The 9,648-nt window shown below is 41.7% G+C and overlaps 1 protein-coding gene across 1 annotated transcript in view; it reads left to right on the top strand.

Annotated features, from left to right (window-relative positions):
• LOC109969269 (segment polarity protein dishevelled homolog DVL-3-like) overlaps positions 1 to 9,648 on the top strand; it is a 13,337-nt gene that overhangs the window by 1,262 nt on the left and 2,427 nt on the right. The window contains exons 2-14 of the mRNA XM_020616002.1: positions 862 to 931; positions 3,054 to 3,169; positions 3,644 to 3,756; positions 4,231 to 4,366; positions 4,782 to 4,872; positions 5,014 to 5,083; positions 5,296 to 5,435; positions 6,133 to 6,209; positions 6,359 to 6,426; positions 6,537 to 6,686; positions 7,936 to 8,067; positions 8,974 to 9,141; positions 9,325 to 9,528. Coding sequence (XP_020471658.1) covers positions 862 to 931; positions 3,054 to 3,169; positions 3,644 to 3,756; positions 4,231 to 4,366; positions 4,782 to 4,872; positions 5,014 to 5,083; positions 5,296 to 5,435; positions 6,133 to 6,209; positions 6,359 to 6,426; positions 6,537 to 6,686; positions 7,936 to 8,067; positions 8,974 to 9,141; positions 9,325 to 9,528 — 1,535 coding nt within the window. The remainder of the gene's footprint in view (positions 1 to 861; positions 932 to 3,053; positions 3,170 to 3,643; positions 3,757 to 4,230; positions 4,367 to 4,781; positions 4,873 to 5,013; positions 5,084 to 5,295; positions 5,436 to 6,132; positions 6,210 to 6,358; positions 6,427 to 6,536; positions 6,687 to 7,935; positions 8,068 to 8,973; positions 9,142 to 9,324; positions 9,529 to 9,648) is intronic.

The raw sequence follows: 9,648 nt of genomic DNA, 5'->3' as shown, positions 1-9,648 counted from the left end.
TGTTCAGCACTGGCAGCTTTATGAGCATGTCCTTTTGTGTTAAAACATGGCTAGAAAAGTAGACGTTTTATGTTCCTCCAGAAAGTGCCTCCTACAGAGCAAAGACGGGGGAAATGTACTGTTTTAAAAAAAACAGCTCAGCCAGATTTCTGAAGTTGTTTTTGGCTAAACTCAAACTAGGGTGGGGCACCAACTTTTGAACATTTGCAAATAGGAAAGAAATGTTTTGAAAGGACCCACAGCTATTCATGCTGTGAAGAGTAGAGGTCTATTCTGTAAATAAACAACTGAAACTTTTACTGCAAATCGTGTTGGTATAGATTAAGCAACTTGTCAGACTGGAATATAAACCAGGGCGCATTTTTACAATGATAGGCTTGATTTGTCACCAAGGAGGTCTTTAATTGCAGGGCCAAGAGCTTTTATTTTTTTATCAGACACTATTACTTGAACAAATGACCCTCTTTTGACTGGTTTTCCTTGTCTACTGTTTGTAATACAGGGAAGCATGCAGAAATGATTCTCTTAATCTGTTGTGTTCCTTAAATATGTTATTTCTTCACCCTAGATGCATTTTACCATCCAGAGGATGCTGTTTATCTTCGCAGGAAGGTTTAGAGAATACATTTTGACCTGTTGTCATTACACTTTGAGTGTTGACATTCTCTGTAAGAAATATGTCGTGTTGGCTGGGAGTGTGTAACAGTAGTGTCGTAAGTGCGCTATTAAATCACCATTGGTTGTCCCAGTTGTCAGTGTCTGTCCTGGCTGATGGAAGTATTGCAGCCTCATGTTTTATTGCCCTGGGAGTGCTTTTGTGTTGTTAAGGTTTGCTGAAACCAAGCTTTGTTCTTTTTATAGGGTGGTAAAGGAGGAAATATCTGATGACAACGCCAAGCTGCCCTGTTTTAATGGACGTGTGGTGTCATGGGTAGGTAGTTTGTTGGTGCTATGCATTTGTCTGTGTGGTTAAGTGGTTGTGTAGCAACTATGTATGTGCATGTATAATAGCGATTCCCATGTGTTGGCCACTGACCACACACAACCATACTCCATCTCTAGGGAGAGGCCCTATACATATGCGTGATAATATCATTAACACATAATGATGCTAGGAACAAATGACACATGCTCCTTTTCTGTGCTCTTGTGATATGAAGCATTTTTAAGAAAATGAGCTGTAGTGGTTTTTAAGTAACTTCATCCTCACACATACTAGTCAGCACACGCAGCACATACATAGGTTGACTTGCATGTACTATTGGATGTTTGAGCAATAATTCTGTCTCCACAACACAAGAGACATCTGGCGCCGGTGCACAGCCTCACTTCCTCTCTTCTCCACATTGAACACATTGAAAATGGATTAAGAGCAAGCGAAATCTCAGGATGAGAGGAAAACACAGAGCCTCACTGTATATCATCAAACGAGAATGAGTTTCACAGGGAGCAGACAATGATGCCGAGTCTGTGTTGTGATGTGAAAGGCTGATGCATTTGGTTAATTTCACGCAGTCAGTTATAATTATAGATTTTTTTTTTTTTTGTAAGAGTCACCACGTTTGATTTATAAATCCAGGAAGCCCATTTTGATGTTTCCCTATGTTGTGGTCATTTTCATCAGACTGTGTCAAGGTTTGGTTGGCTTTTGTTCAAAGCCTGTTCCTCTCTTTGTATGTGTGCGTGCACATGAATGTGTTTGTTATCTCTTGGGAGGTTTTGAAAGATTCCATGTACTATGAAATGTTATTTCTGTTACACTGTGTCTATTTGTTTGTCTTCACTGTTCGTGTGTTGTTTCACTGATTGTTCTCTGGGGTCCTAGGGTCCGGCTCGCTATTTTCACATCACATCATCACAACAGGCCAGCACCCTGAATCTGCCCAGCTGTACTTGTATTGTCAGCTGACCAGCAGCTTTGGTCTAATAAATACATTTTTTACATCATTTTTTACCTCAGTAGGCCTGCCACACAAATCAGATGTATATACTGAAGCAGAGTCCCTGCAAAGCGCAACCATTACAGTATAAATACTGTATACAGTATAGGTATAAACAGGATATAATGGTAAAAAAATGAAGTGTGGGGCTCATAATTACAACTACAATCATTTTTGACCACCCCTTTTACAGAGCCACCGTTTGGTTGTACAAGTGTTTCAGTTTGATATCCTAGCTGTGGTGTAACAGATGCACTTTGTGATTATATGAAATAAGCTGCCCTATTGCAGTGCAGTGTAAATGAAATCTGTCTTATTGTGGTGCATGATAGAGATCAAATGATTAATCAGTTTTGTGTTTTGGGAGCCCCCCCCCAAAAAAAAACAAAACAAAATGACAAACCCTCTATAGTTTAGGGTATGACTGAATACAGTGGAGAAAATACACAATGTTTGATTAATGGTGATGTTAACATGAAGTGTGAGTCCAAAAGCATGACATGAAACAGCTGCATTTTATCCCCTCACACAACAGATTTACACTAGATTACACTTATTGAAATGGTTTTGAATGGGGGTCATAAACAGCCCCAGAGATGACATTAATAGTTATCACATTTTAGTTAGTTTTTTTTTTTTAACCAACTGCAGGCTGCTAATAGTGGAGATAGTTTAATCTGATGTTATCTTTGAGACCTGTTGATACCTGCAAATTATGCAAGTACATTCTTCATTTTTAACTCAGGCAACACCCAGGATGCTGCACAACAGAACACTGTAAAAAGTAAGACATTGAACAAGCAGGACAAATGCTCACTGCGATGAAATGCAAACAGCTAATGTTAAAATTTAATGTCACCTCGAACTGAGTCATGGCTCATAGGAGGCAACGCTGTCCAGCACAACTGCATTTGGATAGCTTTGTGCTTTCAGCATTTTGGGATTTTTTTTGTATCCCACATTATCTATAAACTTTTAGGCAGTGATAGCAACACATACCGTCGAGTCCTTGAGACCAGTTGACAGCAGTGTTTGATGTGGGCCTGCTGCACGCTTGTTCTCTTTAACTGTTTGTCTCATCTATCTGACTGACCTGACCCTCTCTGTTGCCAGCTGGTCTCTGGAGACAGGGCCCACACAGATGCAGGCTCAGTGGCAGATAGTTTGGAGCCAGCACCCCCTTTGGAGAGGACCGGGGGCATCGGAGACTCAAGACCACCTTCCTATCAGTCAGTATACTGAGAGAAGGCTTGTGGTGCTTTTTGGCTTTTTTTGTGTGTGTGTGTGTGTGAATAAGAGAAATTCCATATGTACTTTGTGTTTGGCTCTGTGCATGTCTTGAATGAGTCCTCCTGTTTCCCAGTGAGGACAGCAACAGAGGAAACAGCAGCTTGAATAGAAAAAGTATGACACCTTGTGACTATCCAGGTGGAGAGCCGCAATTAAAGCAGAGTGTAAAATGTGTATAAGACACATGGTAGTAATAAAACAGAAATGCATAGCAGACTGAGATGCATCATCAGAGTGCAACCCCAACTACACTGTGCTAGAGAAGACTTTATACTTGGAACAGTTTGTAATGTGATTATAGCAAGAAGCACTTAATGTCAACATTTAAGTGGCTGTCAAAACTAACTTTATTGCCCTGATAATGATGCAGTGTTCTTCTACCTCTCACTCCTGTGCACCCTCTGCGTTTGCAGCGGGAAAGCAGCAAGTGGTCGGGACAGTTTGGACAATGACACCGAGAGCGGCTCCATGGTGTTGCAGAGGAGAGAGAGGGAGAGGCCACGGCGGAAACACACTAATGATCACGGTCAGAAAGCTGTTTTTCTAAATTTAAATTATTGTATTGTTATAGCAGTTTTATTTCCTTCATTTTCACAACTGACCAGTGTCATTTATCTGTGGGTAAAACCTAAGTATTCTCCATACATGGAGGTGTTTGTCTTGCCAGACTGAATTTACAAAAAGTCACAGATTAAAAGCCAACCTTAGAGTTTATGCACAACGATGTGAGAGATGCACATCTGTAGCCTGCTGCTATCATAGCTTCTGTGAACCTCTAACCATGTTAGGCTTGTGTAGAGGTTTGATAACTGGTATGAGCCGCAGTAGGATGTTGCAGAAAAGCAACATCAATAAGGAACAGGCATGATTTGAAGTTTTTTTTTGTTGTTGTTGTTAAATCTAGTTTAAATGTAGACAAGGAGAGAAGAGTCTGACTCCTGACAAACTGTCTGACCTAAATCAGTCTCTTATCTCTGATCATAATGCTGTCCTGCTGCAGGTGGGAGGCAGAATGGCTACTCGTCGCGGGCAGTGGGACGTGGGGGTGCAGAGTACGACAGCTGCTCTTCGTTCATGAGCAGCGAGCTGGAGTCCACTTCCTGCTTCGATTCAGAGGATGATGACGCAACCAGCAGGTCAGATGTTCTATGCAGCTGTTCGTAATGGGGAAAAAAGCATATGGCTTGAGGAATGCATCTGGAATTACAGTTAATGGGTTTTGGCAGAGTCTAATTGTCTGGTGGCTTTTGTGGTCACCCCCCAGGTTCTCGTCTTAGAGTCATAGAAATATTTGCCACCCACTTTGGAGACTCTGCTGGTCTCAGTCTTTAGGCATTGACTGGGATGTTTTTTCCACTTGCTGTAGATCTTGGATTTTATTTACATTATGATCTGTCATGGTTTTTAAACTTGATTCAGGTAGACGTGTTTTTCTGATCACTGACTCAATAATCTTGTACTGGGCTTTAGCTCATATATAACACCATTTCTCAGTGTGTATTGTTTTTGAAAAATATCATATTTTGTCTATTTTTTATTTTTTATTCTCAGGTTCAGTAGCTCTACTGAACAGAGCTCCTCTCGTCTAATGAGACGACACCGCCGTCGCCGACGGAAACCCAAGGCCTCCAATATGGACAGGGTGAGACCACACACCTGCACATCCTGGACTGTAAATCAGCCAAAGACATTTTATGAAAAACTGTAGTCTAGTTTCTAATGTTTGATTCTTTGTCTCATGTTTAATTGATTTCCTTGTGTATTTCATTGTTCTTCCCTCTAGTCGTCATCATTCAGCAGCATCACAGACTCCACTATGTCTCTAAACATCATCACTGTCACTCTCAACATGGGTAAGTGACTGGTGGAAATTGCACACAGCATAGAGTTAGGTTTGTTGGGATGAATGAAGAATACAGCCACAAACTCTCCCAAGGTTTAAAGGAAATATGCTGTTGCAACTGATTTTCTTCCATTTTGATACAGTCGTTTCTGTTTTTACTCATTCCACTGCTGCTTTCATTCACTCTCCAATACATATCATCTGTTCCTCTCCACCTCACAGAGAAGTACAACTTCCTGGGCATCAGTATTGTTGGTCAGAGCAATGAGAGAGGAGATGGAGGAATCTACATTGGCTCTATTATGAAGGGAGGAGCTGTGGCTGCAGATGGACGCATAGAACCTGGGGACATGCTGTTGCAGGTGTGTGTCTATATGTGTAATTAAGACACATACAAACAGTGCATGAAAAATAAGTGCTGTAGCATACCTGGGACTCAAACCAGGAAAGTTTGTGCGTAGGTAGCAGCATGATGAGTGCCAGCACCTGCAGTGAAGTGAAAGAACCTTGTAATGTTTTACTCAACAGAAGGCCGTGTGTATCAATGGCATGACTACATGAAACAGCATGTCATTACACAACATGTGGATTAAAAATTTTATCAGCTATTTTCTTCCATTCCTCTTTTCCTGGCTTATTTACATTTCTAGACACATTTTAATGTGTTCTGAAAGTGTTGCATTGTATGGCAAGGTGTGGACACATTTACTGGACACTCTAATTCTTATTTTTCATCATCATTCTTTTTTGTGTGTTTGTGTGTGTGCAGTGGGACGTGTGTCGGAGTGGGAAGCTGTGAAAATGTTCTCTTTTTTATACAGGAAACACTTAGTGTCCATCTTTTTTATTGTCATAATTTGAGTTGTAGATTTTCCTTGTATTCTTGTGGAGCCTGGGAGTACAGCTCATAACATTGTATTTTTCAGCATGTAATGAAGAAAGAGTTTCCTGTAAGGAGCAGTCAACAGAGTCGCGAGTCTTTGTAGAACCCAAAGCCTACAATAGGTGTACAGCCATAGAGATGAATGTTTTTAAAATCTTTCATTTTTATCCCCTTAGGTGAATGACATCAACTTTGAGAACATGAGCAATGATGATGCAGTTCGAGTACTGAGGGACATTGTGCACAAGCCAGGGTAAGCAGCACACATTAATATATACAGCAATGAAGAGAAACACAGATGCAAAACAGAGGCCTAGTAAAGCCTAAGCTGAAGCTATTCTGTGTGTTTATGCCAGTGTTTACTCTCTTTGTGTAAACTTAAAAATCTGTGTTTGATACCAGCCCCATTACTCTGACCGTGGCCAAGTGCTGGGACCCGAACCCTCGGAGCTGCTTTGCTCTGCCAAGGAGTGAGTGCTGATTTCTTCTCTCCTTCTTTGTTTTTTTGCTTTGGTATACGTTACTGTGGCTTGGATAAAGGCACAAACTCCAGCTGCCTTTAATACTTTTCATTCAACAGGTGAGCCAATCCGGCCCATTGACCCAGCTGCATGGGTGTCCCACACGGCAGCTATGACCGGGGTGTACCCTCCATATGGTATGAGTCCTTCCATGAGCACCGTCACCTCCACAAGCTCCTCCATCAGCAGCTCAATCCCCGAGACTGAGCGTGAGTTACATTTTGCTTACATTCTTCCCCCTCTTTGATTTTGGAGTGTAATTCTTTAATACTTTGTTTTACTGCTCCATTTGCAGTATCTTACTATGTTTTCTGTTGGCTTTTCATTTTTACCTGGTAAATTTGACCGTTCACACTGTTATGATATAAGGCATAAAGTCCACCAGGATTGTTGCCATTTCTAGAGTTCACTTGTTTCAACATTCAACTCTCAGCCTTTTCAGAACTCACTCTCTCTGCAGTAGTGCAGTAATATTGCTATCGTCCTTTGGCACATTAGTACATTTCTGTGTTAAGTGTGGCCTTGCTCCTTCTCTGTTCACCCTTTTCACTGTATTTAGTGTCAGAGCTTTTAATCTGCTCACTAAGTCTTGTAAAACCTGAGCTGTAGCTTTCATCTTCCCTGTAATCTTTGGAAGGATGGAAATGTTTTTTCTTTCTTTTGGAGGAGCATCTTCCCTCCCTTGACACTGTCCTGACCAAGTCGACATCATTCAGATATTTGCAGTGTTTCCCTTTCAAACAGAACATAAAGTTCACTCCAAGTCACATGCTTTAATCTTGTAAATATCAGTTAAACTCGGTGTACAATGTCTCTCAAAAGCTGCACTGTGAATAGAAGGCGTGACTCCGACAAGTTACTGAAAGCTGAAAAAGTGATATCTGACATCAAAGTGTCACAGATAGAGCACTTCGGGTCAAAGATGTTCACACACTTTTAATTGTTTTAGTACTTTTTTCACAAGGCATTCTGGGAAGTAAAGGAAGTCAGTGATTGGAGTGGAGGTAGATGAGCCAGGTTGAAGGAAGTGGGAACAGCAAAGGGTAAATTTCAACCCATTATCAAAATAGCTGCACTTGGAAAACAATGAGACTCAGTTAAATGAAATGTAAGATATAATGTGTTCACTGGAGGACATTTGATACATTACAGTCAACCTTTTGGAGGTGTGTCAAGGATTCAGTCTGATCCATGGTCAAGACAAGACAGGAGGTCAAATTACAGTCCAGATCACAAGAAAGCACCTAGTATTTGTGGCAAATATCAAAACAAATCAAGATTTTGTTGTTGTTGTTGTTGTTCAGATAACAGTACTCAGCTGTTCTTCTTATACCTGTGAAAGATTAATACTGTTGTTTGTAAAACAGGTGTGGTGATAAATACAGTATCTCAGACAGATTTCAACTTGGACAACAGGATGTGGTTCCCGTGTTAATTTGCACGTGTCCTCTCTCCCAGGATTCGATGACTTCCACCTCTCCATCCACAGTGACATGGCAACAGTTGCTAAGGCCATGGCCTGCCCTGAGTCAGGGCTGGAGGTGCGGGACAGGATGTGGCTCAAGATAACCATTGCTAATGCTTTTATTGGTATGTATGTATGTAGACCTGGACTGTGTGTGTGTCAGTGATGTAGCTGAATTAGTTCAGAATCTCTTGTTTAATTCAGTCAAACAACATCATTACAGTTTTTCATCACAAGAAATTAATAATATAAACTATAAATTAACCTGCATACATCACAGCATTCTCCATTTTGGCTCATGGCAAACTAGATGGTGAGGCTTCAGAAAGATGGAAAAGGGCACAAGTGCAGTGGTAGCCACTGATAATGAGCTAAAACAGTAGGAGCAGTGTGTACGAGAAGAGTGATACCAGCAATAACAGAAGGCGCAGTGGCCACCCTTGAAAAAGGTTGACCTTGTATTGAAAAACAGATAAGTGCTTCTGACTGGTGTAACAGTTATCTGGGGAAACTGGTGTTTTATTCCCTGATCAGACAGTGTGAAGGACATCATAATACTGGGTGCAGAGTCTAAGAAGCAAACCACCGCCCTCAAAATGGCACAAAACTCTGAGATTAAACTGTGTGAAAGAACATGGAAAGGGGCCTGATGAATATTGGCAGACTTTCTTTGTTCAGATCAAACCAAAATGAATTTGTTTGGATCACATGGGGCTCAGCATCTTTGCTGTGGCCCTTGCCAGGATTACTGCAGTGACTGCATAGTGCTTACATGAAACCTGGGAGTGTGAACATATGAGGCTGCATTATTGCAAAAGCTGTAGGAGAGAGGATATGTATAGGTGGAACTGTGAATGCACCATTGTATAGGTAAATACTGAATGCAAAGGTGGCACCCAGTCTCAGAGTTTGGCAGGAGAGGAATCCAAGTGATCCTAGCTTTTATTCCACACAATGAAATAGTCCTAGAATATATATATTTTTTAATGGCATGTCCAGTACTTACAATGTGTATGTCTTTGTCTCTTCAGGTTCTGATGTGGTGGACTGGCTCTTCCATCACGTGGAAGGCTTCTCGGATCGCCGTGAAGCCCGCAAATACGCCAGTAACCTGCTGAAGGCTGGCTACATTCGACATACCGTCAACAAGATCACTTTCTCTGAACAGTGCTACTACGTCTTCGGAGACCTCTGTGGCAGTAAGTGGACACAAGCTAAGATCTGCTCGGAGTGTTAATAGCTGTAAAAGCAACCCCCTTCAAAGTGTTAAGGTTCAGTTGTATCTGTGTGTCCAGCCACATGTCGTAAAGATAACAAACATTTTCTAGAAGCGGATTATTAATGTGGAAATCGAAATCATTTGTGCTTCTTCTGTCTCTTAGACATGACCCACTTGTCTCTCCATGACCATGATGGTTCCAGTGGGGGAGCCTCAGATCAGGACACTCTGCCCCCTCTGCCCCACCCCGGGGCCGCCCCCTGGCCCATGACCCTGCCCTACCAGTTCCCCATCCCTCACCCATATGAGCTGCCACAGCCCTTCCATGGTGGACCAGCTGCTGGCAGTGCGGGAAGCCAGCACAGTGGTGAGTGCAGTTGTGACTGTTTGTGTTCATCATTCCTTTTCTCAATTCTTCTACATGCTGCAAACATTCAAAACCTGCAGTAGAGCAACAGATTAGCAGTAAAAAAAAAAGTTTAAATTG

The sequence above is a fragment of the Monopterus albus genome, unplaced genomic scaffold (genome assembly GCF_001952655.1).
Source record: "Monopterus albus unplaced genomic scaffold, M_albus_1.0 scaffold172.1, whole genome shotgun sequence".
Taxonomy (NCBI): Eukaryota; Metazoa; Chordata; class Actinopteri; order Synbranchiformes; family Synbranchidae; genus Monopterus; species Monopterus albus.
The sequence above is the reverse complement of the archived record's forward strand: the minus strand, read 5'-3'. Positions and strand labels throughout refer to the sequence as shown.